Source organism: Penicillium waksmanii (assembly GCF_028829765.1).
Source record: "Penicillium waksmanii strain IBT 27052 chromosome Unknown utg000002l:1.0-3326099.0:1.0-3328782.0, whole genome shotgun sequence".
In the NCBI taxonomy this organism is placed as follows: domain Eukaryota; kingdom Fungi; phylum Ascomycota; class Eurotiomycetes; order Eurotiales; family Aspergillaceae; genus Penicillium; species Penicillium waksmanii.
The window spans coordinates 1,735,437-1,749,831 of NW_026643249.1; the positions used below are offsets into that span (position 1 = coordinate 1,735,437).

Here is a 14,395-nt window from a genome sequence, read left to right on the forward strand (position 1 = left end):
CGTAGGTTTGACCCCAACTAGCCTTATTGCTTCGTCGTTACTATTGATTTAATTTTCTCCGCTCAAGATGTCTACATTCGATTTTATTATTGTCGGAAGTGAGTAATAGCCTTTGAAGAAGGTTTCCACTTCTTTCCGAATGCCTTTCCCAATGTCCCTGAAAATAAGATAAGCTCCGACGGGTGGGAATACGAAACCTTGGAACTCCCCCTCCCCATTGGAGATTTGACCCCGCTATGCCAGTGCTGACTTTTCTTCACTCCTAGGTGGTCCAGCTGGTAGTGCACTCGCCGCTCAGCTTGCCAACTCGAATGGAAAACCTCAAGTCCTCCTCCTGGAAGCAGGTGAAAATAAACAAGATAAGAGTCTTCGTGTGGATGGGCAGCGATGGATCACTTTCCAGAATCAATCCATGAACTGGGGCTTTAAGACTACTCCACAGGAAGACTGCAATCACCGCGAGATTGACTATAGCCGCGGCCGTTGTATGGGTGGATCAAGCGCCATCAACTTTGGCGTTTACAGTGTCGGCGCACGCGATGACTATCAGGAATGGGCGCGCATTGTTGACGATGAGGACTTTGGGTGGCAAAATATCCAGAGGAGATTGAAGGATCTCGAAACCTTTCACGGAGAGATCCCGAAAGGGCATGGACAAGAAATACGCCAACCCAAAGGTAGATGACCATGGCAATAAAGGCCCACTTCAAGTTGGCTTCGCACGGGAATGGGAAAGAGACTTGCCAGAACTATTGGATGTTTTCGAGGAAGCTGGGTTCCCCTGAACCCCGACCATAACTCTGGTAACCCCATTGGAATGTCGGTGCTGATCAACTCGGCTCATCAAGGTTTGCGATCGACAGCAGAGGATCTTGTCGCTGGCGACAAGAATAATTTGACGATTGCAACCGATGCCCCAGTGCAGCGTGTGATTTTGGAAGGGAAAAAGGCCGTGGGCGTCGAGGCGAACGGCCAGAAATGTGAGTCCAGCATATTTGATTTCCAAGTCTGCTCCTATCAAATTCTATCCCCGTATTCTAATCCGGCATTCATATAGATTATGCTTCAAAAGAGGTCATCCTTTCCGCGGGATCGCTCAACGACCCTCGCATCTTGATGCATTCGGGAATCGGCCCGGCTGCTCAATTACAACAACATAATATCGACATTGTTCAAGACACGCCTGCTGTGGGACAAGGACTGCGCGATCATTGCTTCGTGCCAATGGTCAACACTCGCACTGATACCAGTACGGACCGGAAGGCTTTTTATGGCTCCCAATCTGCCATGAATGCTGCCAAAAAAGAATGGGAAGAGAGCGGAACTGGTCCGTGGGCAAAGTTCGCCTGTGAATTGGGTATTGGCTGGTTCAAGCTTACCGAGCAGCTCATTTCTACGCCAGAGTTCCGAGCACTCCCAGCGGATGAGCAAAAACACCTCCTTCAAGAGACCGTGCCGCACTACGAAATCATTACCCATTTCCCTATTCATTGGTTCATTCCAGACTTCCCGACCGAGGCCTTAAATTATTCTTGCCTGCTTGTCTTCTTGTTCAATGCGCAGACTCGTGGAGAAGTCACTTTACAGTCGTCAGACCCCGATGCTCCGCTCCTTTTCAACCCGAAATTCCTCGCCCACCCGTTCGATCGTCGGCTTGCGATTGAAGCTTTGCGAGACTCTTTCCGCGTTGCCAAGCACGAATCCTACACGAAGGACAATGTCGCTGAGCTCGCCATGCCTAAGGGAGAGTCGGATGAAGATTTACTCGAATACTGGCGACAGAATATTTCTTCAAGCTGGCATATGACAGGAACCGTTAAAATGGGCAAGAATGGCGATACCGATGCCGTTGTTGATCCGGACTTCAAGGTTATTGGTATTGACAACCTGCGGATAGCTGATATGGGTGTTGTGCCAGTATTGGTCAACGCCCATGTCCAAGCAGTAGCATATGTTACCGGCGCAACATGCGCTGAGAAGTTGATCAAGGAGTATGGTCTGACCTAGATACAAGATGTTTGCTGCTCGCTAAATAACCAACCTACGATAACCACAATGACCGGTTTTTGGGGTCTATATTTTGTTCATATGAGCCCCTTACGTATCTTATTTTTATTTGATATTTCAAGATATCAGAAACGAGCCTCAAAGAGTCATGAATTCTTTCCCATGACATAGCATAACATTCAAAAGTAGAAAGCGAAGTAAAAGGCGACCAAAATCTCAGAAGAACAGTTTAATAAATATGAACTTGAATGCGCTATTTCAGACGCTTTATTCAAACCTCAGGAGAGAAGTATGGATATTCTGCGCGACCGCATGCGCGTTTCAAGAATCCAGATCATCAATTAGACTAGTACTTAGGCAGTCGCATGCGAGTACAGGTTCAAATCGAACTCGTCTCTTTAACAGCAGCGCTGATACTGGAAGCAGTATAGTCGATGTTGAAGCGGTTAAGTCCTCTAAAAATAAGAATACGTTAGAATAATTGCCATTCTCCAAGGGGTTTTTTAGACATACGCAATAGATATTCTTCCCGAGTCTTGGACATAAACGTGATACCTTTTCTGCAAAATATCAACTTGTTCCTTGGACAGACCAAGGTAACTGAACAAAAAGGATCAGTATCAGAACTCTCTTGCGGTCCGTTTTTGCAGAAAGTCACTCACGAGAACATTCCATTCTGATCAGTAAGGTGCTGCCAGTCCCCTGGGGTTTTCAGACTCTCCAATGCTTCTCTAAGAGCCCGACGACGGCTTTTGAGTCCGATCGCCATGCCACGCACTTCCTCTCGCCAACGGCGCTCAAGATCGCCATCCGATAGAACTGTTTCGACTATCTTCGACCCAAAGTCGGGAGGTGCCCCGCTCTCTGCTCGTGCGAGAAGTCGCAGTTGAGTCTCAATTCTTCTCCCGACTTCCTCACTTGGCACAAGAATGGAGAGTATTCCAACGCGCTCGCTGTATAACCCGAAGCATTTTCCATACGTCGAAACAAAAATAAGCGGTATTTCCAGATCGGCGAAAAGGCGGACACCTTCAAGATCTTCATCGATGTCTCCCGATGCAAATCCGGGGTACGCAGCATCAAAAAAGGCCAGATGACCACGTTGAAGAAATATGGATGATAAAGCTCGCCACTGTTCCGGAGAAGGATCGCATCCAGTGGGGTTCTGGGCTCCTGACTGCAAAAGAACAACAGAATGAGGTGGTAGCGACAACACGGCCGCTGAGAATGCCTCAAAATCGAATTTGTTCGTTTTGCTGGAAAAATAAGGGAGAAAACTTGGCTTAATTCCTGCGGATTGGAAGACAAATGGATGGTTCACTAAATTTCAGTCAGTATGATTCTCAGGGTGGTAGTTCAAGGGCAACCTACACCATGTATCGCCTGGAAGAAAGATCTCAGGAGCGTCTATGTTTTTCCAGGGACCATAATGCAGCTTCAAAAAAACCGCGCCAACGTGGCATCCCCCGCTTGCACCTAGAGTCTGCGCTGTGACGATTCTGTATAATTATAATTAAACTCTGCGCCAATATTGTCGATGGATATAGGGTCAAATTACCTATTCTCTTGCACAAGACGGCTATCGGGGCCGAAGAGCAACTTGTTACTTAAGGCTCTATAGCCGATCGACCCCAAAGCAGAAGCACGGTACTCGTGATGCCAGTCATTGTCATGAAACAATCTTCTCTTTGCCTGTATTAAGACTTAGATTTGATATTCTTTCCTGTTTTCGTTGCTCTTGAGTCAATCCATATTCAAACGTCATACCTCTTTTACACTGGGCTGTACATAAGCTTTTCCTTCATCAGTTTTGTAAACCCCTACAAGAAGATCGGTCTTTTTCGGATCATTATCTTCGCGAAATAGAGTAACGAGTTTTTGCAGGCTCTCTAAACTTGTTAGATCAATATAAATTGATAAAAGATAGTGGTTAACTTTACCTACGCGCCCTGCAGGGACGTCTTGGAAGGGGTTCGTTGCTATGCTGCCCATTATTCTGAGCGGTGAACTTGGAATCTAATGGTCTCGGAGTATTTTGTCGAACTTATATTTATACTGCGGGGGTTATTTCACATTGGAGTAATACGTAGACCCCAGCACGCAATGAATATCGCGCCATAAATAGAACCATGTCGACAAGTAATTCGAACTTCTTAACCCCAAACATCGCAAAGGAAAAATAGAGCTAGGGCCGCTGATTAATTGCATCCTTATAAAAACTTCGCGCAACGTCAACCTCGGCACTGCATGATTGAGTGGATCAAGTGAAAACAGTCGCTAATTAGTTGTTCAGGAACCCATAACGTAATTTCCAGCACCGATCCAGGAAACCATTAGAAAATTCTAAGAGAACCTCTAGATTAGACTTGATCGAGATACAAATGGCCCAAGTCACGATGGCTTCCAATTGATAATTTGAATCATTTCGTGATGTATTCATTTCGAATCACCCCATGTGGAGCCGCAAGTACTGGAGCAATCAGCCTGGGGTGAATCTGCGCCCATCTCATTATTGGAAATTCCGACCTGCAATATATCGTCTTGTTGGATGTTGTGTAATTTGACTCCGTCGATGATGCCAACGCGGAAAATGACAATTGCTGATGGAATAATGCAAACAGCGAAAAATGACAAATTCACTGCAACAGCCCCAGACAGCTTGAAGGTGTCAATTGAATTAATGCCGTATGATATGGCTTGTCCACAGCTTTCGACGCCCCGGACAACGGCACTCAGTCGGATAATATCACCACCATCACGGTTGATTGTGCCGATGAGCCAGTATAGATAGTCGTACATAAGATTGAATCCAACAAGCATCAAAATATAAACACAAGCACCTCGCCCGAATCCATCGTCGGTCCAATCAAAAATTCTGGGAGTTGCTTGTCGCTCATATTCTTTGGTGACGACCATCGCGTAAATATAAAGAGACAGCTCGAATGCATAAATGATCACGAAGGCGCCCACTGCACGTGTGTTCAGAGTCAGTTTGCGCCAGTCCAGAAAAAAGCCCAAAAGAAAATTAGCAAGGATCACGCATGTGCTAGCCACCAAAGACGTTAGTGCGCGTGCTCGTACGGTAAAATAGGTCGCATTGTAGGTCGAAAAGAAAGCTTCTGAAAAAACGCTTTGGAAGATCATGGGTAAGAGAAGTAGTAATTCTCTTCTCCCCAAAAGTTTCCACATAGCCCGAAGCTCAGTATTGAGGCCTTGTGGTAAATTAATAATGACTTTGGTCCGGTCGGACCGTTGTACCTTCTCAGGCGAGGATAGCATTGCTGCGATGAACGGTCCAATGGCTTGGATTGCAATGAATACAAGGTAGGTCTGGACACTGATATGACCCTTCTCTTTATTTTCGGCATTCACCCCTAATGTGACAGCGCCACCGATCATCTGTCCCACTATGCGACTAGCAAGCCAATAAGCCAGGTATTTTCCCCGCCGATGCTTTTCTGGGTATGCCAGCACAATTGCGCCTTCCGTCAACCAAAATATGCCTGACGAGATGCCATCAATCACACAAGCAAGCATAATGTACCATGTGTTGTTGTATTTGATATTGCAATACACACTAGAGGCATAAATTGGAAATCCGATCATGCCAACTGAAAAAGCCCATTTGAGGCCGATCTTTGCTATAAGAGAACTCCCGAATATGCAGACCACAAACTGCAGACAAAAGATAACTGCATTGGCAGCATTCACGTAATAAGGATCTGCTGAGCCTGCTCCTCCTAATCCGTTCATTGCAGCCCATAGGCCGGGTGCAATGAAAGCGCATACTGCAACAATCGAAATGTTGAAAATGGTGGTGCGGTGCCAGGCTCGTTTGCCGATATCCGGGGAACTCATGATGGACGGCTCAGAATGATGAAAAGTAAAAGAGATCCTCGACTCCTCACATAAACACTGGAGGCTCAAAATAATTCATCAAATTTTTTGGAGAGCTGTTTGCAGACAGGCGTTTTGTTCTCCTTTTATAATGCCTGTGCTTCAAGAACAAAGCGTGTCCCCATTGACCTTGAAAGTGGAGGATCGGCTTAGGAATTCCCCTACATGGACGGCCTCACGCAGCACAGTCAACACGGGCCGTGTCCACGCCGACGAAATAAATAACGTCTAAGCACTTGGGAGGGGTACCTAGGTCTTGGGCCATGTCACGTTCTGGTAGATAGCATGTCAAGCCTCGCTGTCAGTAAGACGTTGAGACATAAATCGATCATTCTCCCAGTCTCCAGATCAAGCATATTGGTGCATTTTCGAATTTATTCGTGTTGATAATCAATAATATGGTTTCTGAAAAGAATCAAGCATGTCTTCTCTACGGTGCTGGGGATGCGCGGTTCGAAAATATTCCCACGCCATCCCTCGAGGACTCTCCACGAGATGTTTTAATTCGAATTTCGTACACCGGAGTTTGTGGCAGTGATGTATGTATTTGATCACATCCCAGGTTGCTAATAGAGTAGTCAGCTCATTAGGTACTACTAGGTTCACTTCTGGGTGCATGGGGGGGATAAATGAGATGATCCGCCCTGGATTCCCAGTCACTCTCGGCCATGAAGCTTCGGGTGTGGTGGCGGCTATTGGGTCTGCAGTCACAACGTTGAAAGTGGGTGATCGAGTTGCGATCGAGCCTGGATTCCCCTGCCGGTATTGCTCGTTCTGCCTGGCAGGGAAATATAATTTGTGCCCGGAAATGGCCTTTGCAGCAAGTCCTGGGCCTGGACCTGTTGTCCACGGAACTTTGGCGACCTTCTTCCGTCTTCCAGGTGATTTATGTTATAAGATACCAGATCATCTGGGGCTAGACGAAGGGGTTATATTTGAGCCTCTCGCGGTCGCGATCCATGGTCTCTGCCTTTCAAAGCTTAAGCCGGGACAAGAGGTTCTTGTTCTTGGTGCAGGTCCAGTGGGTTTGCTGTCTTGTGCGGTCGCACGCGAATTTGGTGCTGGTCGGATTACCGTGGTTGATATCAACAATGAGCGTCTGAGATTCGCAGCTGAAGAATTAGAAGTATCCACACATCAGTTCGACGCAGCAATTTCGGTAGAGAAGAATGCTGAGGCCCTTGTTGCTGAGAAGGGGCTCCGGGAAGGGGCCGACGTTGTCATCGAGGCGACGGGGGTGGCCTCATCTGTTCAGCTCGGCATTGAATTGATTAAAAAGGGCGGGTCATATGTACAGGTCGGGTTGGGGAAGAAGATAGTGGAATTTCCACTGGTTGTGCTGAGTGAGAAAGAGATCACACTGAGGGGCTGCTTCCGGTATGGCCCTGGGGATTTCGCATTGGCATCGAGTTTAGTCGGGCGGGGCAAAATCCCTTTGAAGGCTTTCGTTAGCAAGGTATTTCCATTCCACCAGGCGCCTGACGCATGGGAGGCAGCTCGAAAAGGCCAAGGGGTCAAGTTTCTTATACAAGTCGATGGCAGCCAGACTTGAATTCAAATCATCTGCGTTTATTAGCAATTTTCATTCATGCCAATGCTCCGCGATGGCTTTTTGATTCGTAATGAAAAACATACCACCCAAATAATGAAATCGCTTTCTGACAGAAGCTCAGAACTACGAAATTTGCGATTATATGCGAATGTCTAGCGATAGGTGATATATACTAGTAGGCCCTGCAATGGAGAGAGAGAGAGCCTACCTCAGGAGGCCGCAACGGGAGAAGGCGAACTTTTATGTCTGAGGCACCTAAGTCTCAGCTTCCATTTGAAAAGCTGGGAGATTCTCGAACAATTAAAACTTCAAGTTGAACGTGGGGTATATTTGTCTAAACTTAAGGCGCTCCCAGTCTCCGGCCTGTATAATCTAAGCATGCCTGTGGGATAATTGCTATCGATATTCAATAAATGGGCCTCTTAGGAATAAGAATGGATGCCTGCGAGCTGACAAGTAACACAGCAGGTCATGTCCAACTCAGTGCTTTCTAAAGGATATACAGGTAACCCTGTTTGCCTCGCGGAGAACCTTGGACCTTGCTCGGAAAATTTTAGCGATGGATAATGCCCAAGTAAAGATGCTTGCTCCCGACGACTTTGTCTATTTATTCCAAGCCTTCACCATGAATTCATTCCCATTCTTAGGTTTTAATAGCACTGACAAATTTTCCAACAATATTCAACTTCAGGCTTTCGAAACAGACTCTGTTGGGCTTTTCTGTCTCATGCATGATCGGAATAGACCATGGTAATACCTAAAGTACTCTTTGGACAGCTATATGATTCGTGTGCAGCATTCAGCTCCTGATGCAATTAGAGATGAAATGACTGCACAGGTGGAAGACGTCAGTTACACCCATAGAATGTGACATGCGCCTTATAGATAAACGCTAGTAGTTACTAGTAGCAGGTACCAGTAATTAAATCCTAGGAGTACAGATTATGTCCAGGTGCGCTCGGACAATCCGATCGCGGCCAACTGACGGCCCGGGGCCAATTCGCCACCAGTGACAGACCCCCAACACTCCGCGTTCCATATCCTAGAGCGGCAAAGCCGAACGAACGGGCCGTCTAATTGGAGCGGCCATCTCATTATTCGCGTGCGGGGGTTGCAACAGCATAGTGTGATGCACAGCCGGCTCTCAGTCTCCCGAGAAGCCCCTCTTATCGGGAAGTAAGGCAGGTTGGAGATAGTTAAATGCTCGCTTTCTTCTTTGGTGGTGAAAAGCCCAAGGAGTGATAAAGCAGGAATTCAATATGCCTCAAACAAGCGACGGAAATGTCCATGCCTTGCATTATCGCGAAGCAAAGCCTTCGCAGGGAGATCCATCACGACCTGTATCAGAACTCTTCCGTCTCGACAATCGCACCGTCATCAGTATGATATTTATTGCGATTTTAGCAGTTAATATTCGGAATAATCACTAACTATAAGGCCACAGTCACTGGTGCATCGGGCTTCTTGGGAACGACTCTAGCAATCGCCATCTTTGAGAGTGGTGCCGACATTGTCTGTCTCGATCTTTCTCCCACACCTAACGCCGCTAATTGGAGTAAGAATTCACATGATGTTTCGATTTATGCTGTGATAGAACTGATTTTATTTTGGAAATAGGTTATGTCGAAGATGCTGCAAAGAAGCACCAACGTCAACTGTCATATCTCCAGCTCGATGTTACTGATGAAAATGCGGTTTCGGAAACCTTTGCAAATTTTGTCCCTTCTCTACGCTACCCAGTTAAGGGGCTTGTCGCTTGCGCCGGGTTGTCACTCAATGGTCCTGCGACTGAATTTCCGGCTTCTTCATTTAGAAAAGTTCTAGATATCAATGTTACAGGAACATTCCTAATCGCCCAAGCCACAGCCCGAGAGATGACCCGCACGAACACCACTGGAAGCATGGTTCTGGTTGCAAGTATGAGCGGTTATTGCTCTAACAAGGTAGATAATCAGTCGGAATATTTTACGATTTTTCGCTGACCTGGTGGGTGGTACCAGGGTGTCGACACAGCCGGCTATAATGCATCCAAGGCCGCCGTTCACCAGCTCACGCGTTCTCTGGCTGCTGAGTGGGGGTCGAGAGTCGAAATACCACTCATTAGAGTCAATTCGCTATCTCCCGGCTACATTCGCACCGCTGCAACTGCCGAATCTTTACAAAAGCCAGGCATGGAGTCTCAGTGGACCGGAGATAATATGCTATACCGTCTGAGCACGGCAGACGAGTTTCGCGCACCCGTACTCTTCATGTTGGGGGACGGAAGCAGTTTTATGACTGGCGCTGATTTGCGCGTTGATGGCGGACATTGTAGTTGGTAACACTAGTTAGCACCAGCGAGAATAAACACACCAAGGATTTTTTGATCCGCTAAGAAAACCATCTTACCGCGTCAAACTGCCTCGGTAGTTAGTTAGTGTTGCGGCTAATAGTTATGGCTAATATGCCTCAGGCATTCAAGATCGCCTTCCCCTCGCTCTCTCGGGTCGAAGCATATAGGCGTCTTGGAGTTACCGAGAACTAATTACGTCCCACCAAGGAGGCTTTCAGTCAGAAAAAAGATATTAGATTCGGCAACTCACAAGCAAGTGCATTCAAAAGGATTACCTTTGAAGCATTAAATTGCATCTGCTACCAATAACTCAGAATGGCGACAACGAAAGTAGTGCGGATTCCTCCGGCGCCAGAAAGTTCAGCACTATCTTCCAAAGCAGAAAACATCAGTTACCCAAGATGGTTTGGTGGATCGGCCTCTTGCGTGGCTGTGATTGTTTCCCATCCTTTTGACCTTAGTAAGTACAACAAAAGAGTGTTTCATTGTCCATGATCTAAAGCTGCGAGAAAACAGTTAAGGTGCGAATGCAAACCGTATCAAACGGCACTAAGCAGAGCACTATTATTACCGGCATGAGGATTCTTCAGGGTGAAGGAGCCAAGGGATTTTATCATGGTGTAAGTCGTGTGGCAGATTCTCGGAAACAGTTGCTAGATCTATAAGTCTTATTGCTGACGGGGTACCTGTCAATTTGAATTAGCTTACTGCTGGGTTTATGCGAGCATGTAAGCCTTAAAGAAAATCTCGTTTCAGAATGACCTATTCTAATATTCTAAGTGACCTATGGTACATCGCGCATTGCTCTCTATGAAGAGATGAAACAAAGTGCAAAAAAATCCAACCAACCGCTTTCAACGCCCATTTTAGGGATTATGGCCGCATCATCGGGGTTTATCGGTGCTATTTTTGGCACCCCTGCAGATATTGCAAATGTTAGAATGCAGAATGACGCCTCGTTACCGCAGCAGCAGCGCCGCAACTATCGAAATGTACTCGATGCATGGGTCCAGATGAAACGAACCGAGGGTTGGAGATCTTTTCGGCAAGGATTGTGGCCTAATTGCTTTCGCTCTGGGATTATGACCGCCAGCCAATTGGCATCATATGATTCATTCAAAAGATTGATACATAAATTATGCGACACAGATGAGGAAAGGCCTTTGATTCACTTCGCTGCCTCTCTGTTGGCGAGTTTAGTCGCAACCTCAATTTCAAGTCCCATGGATGTCATCAGAACTCAGTTGATGAGCTCTTCAAATAAGACTTCAGTTTTTGAAGTTGTGCGAAACCTGATGCACGTTGAGGGTCCCAGGTGGGTTTTTCGTGGATGGACCCCAAGCTTTGTTCGCTTGGGTCCTCAAACAATTGCCACGCTGGTGCTGTTGGAGCAGCATAAAAAGATTTACCGGATGTTGAATTCATAGAAGCGTTGAAAATTATCAAAATCGGTGATTTCGCTTGGCATCGAGCCAGTATCTTCAGAAGCGTTTTCTGGCTTTGAATTTTCTGCTTCTACGCCGATCGCATTTTTGACTATCCAGACAGCCGGGAATAACATTCCAGGAATTTCGACCACTCAAGCTTATGCAATCGTCGTCCACCATGGCATGCTATTTCTTTTTCTTTTGGGGGGGGGGGAGGGGATTTTATCCAATTGAATACAGTTCGCTGAGTTGGCTTATCAAAAGTTGGTTCGAACCTCCCTTCGCTCCCGGCTTCTATAGAACCGCTCTTTATTTATTTTTGGAATCGAATAGGCTGAGCCTGGTATAGTAACTCTGTTGTCAAGATATTCCTAACCTTGTCTGAGCGAATCATAGATTGCCCTGAATACCAGTAATTCATGATAGTATAAACGGGCCACTTCGGGCCTCCAAAAAGCACTCAATCGCTGCAACCACGTAGACAAAACTTCACAATTCTTTTGTAGATCTGCATACTCTCAATAAGCTCCGATATTCTGATGTGCTCATTTTCCCCATGTGCTACCAGGATGGTACCCGGTCATATAGATATCTCTTATGCTCCCCCTTGAGCCGCGGCGCGTCTGTGCCGAAGGAGACCGCAATTGTGCCCACCAGGTATGTCATGGTCCAGATAAAGCTCCGGATACACAAATATTTTATTAAGATGTACGTTTTCGTGGCGGGAGATTATTTTTTTCTATCAACTGCTCAATCCTCGGTAGGTCCTTGGCTACTCGCACCGAGCAGACAGCAGTGCATTTGGGTGCCAAAATATTGTATCCTTCTCCGTCGGCAATTTCGCCGCAGTGGAAGGCAGACGGTCCAAGAGTATCTGAAGATGGAAATCGGACCTGCTCGAGCTCGGCCAACACGAACTGCTAATAGGTTGCCTGTCGGCTCGGCAAACACAACTGTCTCCCAGGACAAATTCACGTTATTAGCAGCAAACATGCCGACACCACCCTTGCCTTCTCCAAGGACAAAAAGAAGTGAGACATCCTCGGGCTCGATGAGACCTTGTTTACGCAGTTCTTCAACGGCTATAATTTGCGATGCCATCGGACCTTTATCATCGCAAGATCCACGGCCGTAAATTACCACCTTGGGCCATAAGTTTGAAGACACCGCCTAATCGGGTAATTCTGCCATTTCACCACTCTACATTCAAATATATATATTGCATGCAATATGCAATATTATTGCACCAAAATTTGCTATAATATAGAATAATCAATTACAAAGTATATCACAGAATTTCAATTGCTAAAACCGAGTATAGTAGCCACGTACCTTACGAGTCTCGCTTACACGCTGAGGCATCGATCTAATTATACTATCAATTTTATTTTGATCTAGCGCATCCCAGGCCTCAGATATACACTCCCTAAATAGCTTCCAATCTGCCTCAGATGTACCACAATGTAGTAGATTAGGATAGAGCTCATATAATTTACGTTTGAGCATACGCCACACGGGTTCAATAGGGTTGAGATCTGGCGAGCGTGGCGGCCATTCCATAACATGTATACCATGACGTTCAAACCATCGCTGAGCAACATAGGAGCGGTGGATTTTTGCGTTATCTTGCTGAAATATAGTTCCAGGCTCATAGTGTTCAATAAACCCTTCTTCAAGTGCTTTTAGGTAGGATTTCGTTGTATAACCACCTCCGCGACCTCGCTGTCCTTCTGAAAAGTCACGCTCCATAATAACAAGTTTTGTACGCCCTCCGAGCCATATTCCAGCCCAAACCATTTGACAAATATCCTTCACATGAGCCTTAACTTGCACCATTCCCTGCCGGTAAGCTTCTCCTCTAAGCCGGGTAACGTATTGGCCGTTTAAATTAGGGATACGTTGAACGCTGCATTCGTCGGAAAATATAAAGCTTTGTAGTTGGGAATTGTAGCGTTCAGCCCTCCAATTTCGGCAAAATCGGACTCGTTTGCGGGCGTTCTCCCTCGAAATTGGGGTACAACCTCTTGCTCGATAGCGCTGGAGGAATTTTGAACGTAGGAATCGCTTGATTGCTGATCGAGATGGATGGCTGGGTATACGGGCGCTTAGCTCACTAAGGCTTAGCCAAGGCTCACGACGTGCAAGTAAACAGGTATATTTAATAGTAGAGTACCTATAGACTTTAGGGGCACCTGAACGAGGCAGTGATTTAAGCGTTTGATGCTCTCGGAATCGTTTGATTGTAGAGTATATTGTTGAGCGTGCGACGTTGAACTCAGTAGCCATTTTAGTAGGCGATACACCACATTCATGAGCGTATATAATAGCTGCGCGGGCCTCAGATGAAAGCTCACCCCCTGGCCTTCGATTGCCACTTATTTCAGTGCCAAACCGACGCATATTGGTGGTGTAGGGGGTAGTTGAAGAAGATGGGTGGGGGGGTGACGCGAAAATCGCGCTAAAAAAATAGCGCGATGTCTTCAAACTTCTGGACCGCCTTTGTATATTGGGTGTCTCTCGAAGTGAGATATGTCGAGGAACCGTATCCATGTGCGCAGTGAGGCAAACACGCGTCTCGCGAGAAGAGCTAAGATATGCTTATACATTGCAGCGAGAGCTATCAGGGGTTATGGGGACAAGATCCACTGTGTAGCCCAAACTCTTCAAGTGTTACTCGAGGAATATGCCAATGGCCTGTTCTTCTGCTGCATGACGGAATTTGCATGAGTTGCTTCAGTAAACCAACAACTTCAGATTCTGCCATGTTGAAATGTTCAGCTTCTGGATCTCAATCAAGCAGCTGAATCCAGAATAATAATAAAATTGATTTAGGTGACCAATTCGAAGTCGCATGTCTTCCGAGTCTTATAGAGATGCTTGTCCGACCGGGAAAGAAGCCGATGAATCTCGGGAGGCCAGCCGTAGTAGCATGTACCCCACAGCTAAAAATCATTTCCTCGGGTCAAGATATCCATCTACGAATTACTATATATACGGCGATCTAGAAATTCCACGATCATGTAACTACAAGAAGGTAGTGAATGCGAAGATAGTTTATTGCGGATTCATAGAGACAATTTCAAGTTCCATTGTTTGATGGTGCGGTAATCTTGGAACGCGGGAAGAAACACATTCTATAAGACCAAAAGCAATTCGAGGTAAAACCAAACTAATAACCAA

General features: G+C 46.3%; 8 protein-coding genes across 8 annotated transcripts; 4 read left to right on the forward strand and 4 right to left on the reverse strand.

The window, feature by feature from the left end:
- Positions 1 to 67: 67 nt before the first annotated feature.
- On the forward strand, positions 68 to 2,007 carry N7481_002342 (GMC family oxidoreductase; the record flags this gene model as incomplete). The annotated part of the gene is made up of 4 exons (XM_057261561.1): positions 68 to 98; positions 267 to 677; positions 768 to 980; positions 1,058 to 2,007. 4 exons carry the CDS (start codon positions 68 to 70, stop codon positions 2,005 to 2,007), a joined length of 1,605 nt encoding a protein of 534 aa, XP_057126493.1.
- A 379-nt stretch (positions 2,008 to 2,386) lies between these two features.
- Positions 2,387 to 3,999, reverse strand: N7481_002343 (uncharacterized protein; the record flags this gene model as incomplete). Its single annotated transcript, XM_057261562.1, has 7 exons — positions 2,387 to 2,462; positions 2,521 to 2,607; positions 2,670 to 3,327; positions 3,379 to 3,506; positions 3,566 to 3,699; positions 3,775 to 3,896; positions 3,948 to 3,999. The coding sequence occupies 7 exons, from the start codon at positions 3,997 to 3,999 to the stop codon at positions 2,387 to 2,389; spliced, it is 1,257 nt and encodes a 418-aa protein (XP_057126494.1).
- A 444-nt stretch (positions 4,000 to 4,443) lies between these two features.
- Positions 4,444 to 5,865, reverse strand: N7481_002344 (uncharacterized protein; the record flags this gene model as incomplete). The annotated part of the gene is made up of 1 exon (XM_057261563.1): positions 4,444 to 5,865. The coding sequence occupies one exon, from the start codon at positions 5,863 to 5,865 to the stop codon at positions 4,444 to 4,446; it is 1,422 nt and encodes a 473-aa protein (XP_057126495.1).
- A 673-nt stretch (positions 5,866 to 6,538) lies between these two features.
- Positions 6,539 to 7,456, forward strand: N7481_002345 (uncharacterized protein; the record flags this gene model as incomplete). The annotated part of the gene is made up of 1 exon (XM_057261564.1): positions 6,539 to 7,456. One exon carries the CDS (start codon positions 6,539 to 6,541, stop codon positions 7,454 to 7,456), a length of 918 nt encoding a protein of 305 aa, XP_057126496.1.
- A 1,259-nt stretch (positions 7,457 to 8,715) lies between these two features.
- Positions 8,716 to 9,777, forward strand: N7481_002346 (uncharacterized protein; the record flags this gene model as incomplete). Its single annotated transcript, XM_057261565.1, has 4 exons — positions 8,716 to 8,836; positions 8,901 to 9,011; positions 9,074 to 9,399; positions 9,457 to 9,777. 4 exons carry the CDS (start codon positions 8,716 to 8,718, stop codon positions 9,775 to 9,777), a joined length of 879 nt encoding a protein of 292 aa, XP_057126497.1.
- Positions 9,778 to 10,103: 326 nt separating this feature from the next.
- Positions 10,104 to 11,215, forward strand: N7481_002347 (uncharacterized protein; the record flags this gene model as incomplete). The annotated part of the gene is made up of 3 exons (XM_057261566.1): positions 10,104 to 10,248; positions 10,305 to 10,406; positions 10,569 to 11,215. The coding sequence occupies 3 exons, from the start codon at positions 10,104 to 10,106 to the stop codon at positions 11,213 to 11,215; spliced, it is 894 nt and encodes a 297-aa protein (XP_057126498.1).
- Positions 11,216 to 11,916: 701 nt separating this feature from the next.
- N7481_002348 (uncharacterized protein) lies at positions 11,917 to 12,964 on the reverse strand (the record flags this gene model as incomplete). Its single annotated transcript, XM_057261567.1, has 3 exons — positions 11,917 to 12,132; positions 12,167 to 12,385; positions 12,548 to 12,964. The coding sequence occupies 3 exons, from the start codon at positions 12,962 to 12,964 to the stop codon at positions 11,917 to 11,919; spliced, it is 852 nt and encodes a 283-aa protein (XP_057126499.1).
- A 731-nt stretch (positions 12,965 to 13,695) lies between these two features.
- Positions 13,696 to 13,979, reverse strand: N7481_002349 (uncharacterized protein; the record flags this gene model as incomplete). Its single annotated transcript, XM_057261568.1, has 2 exons — positions 13,696 to 13,832; positions 13,862 to 13,979. 2 exons carry the CDS (start codon positions 13,977 to 13,979, stop codon positions 13,696 to 13,698), a joined length of 255 nt encoding a protein of 84 aa, XP_057126500.1.
- Positions 13,980 to 14,395: the final 416 nt, after the last annotated feature.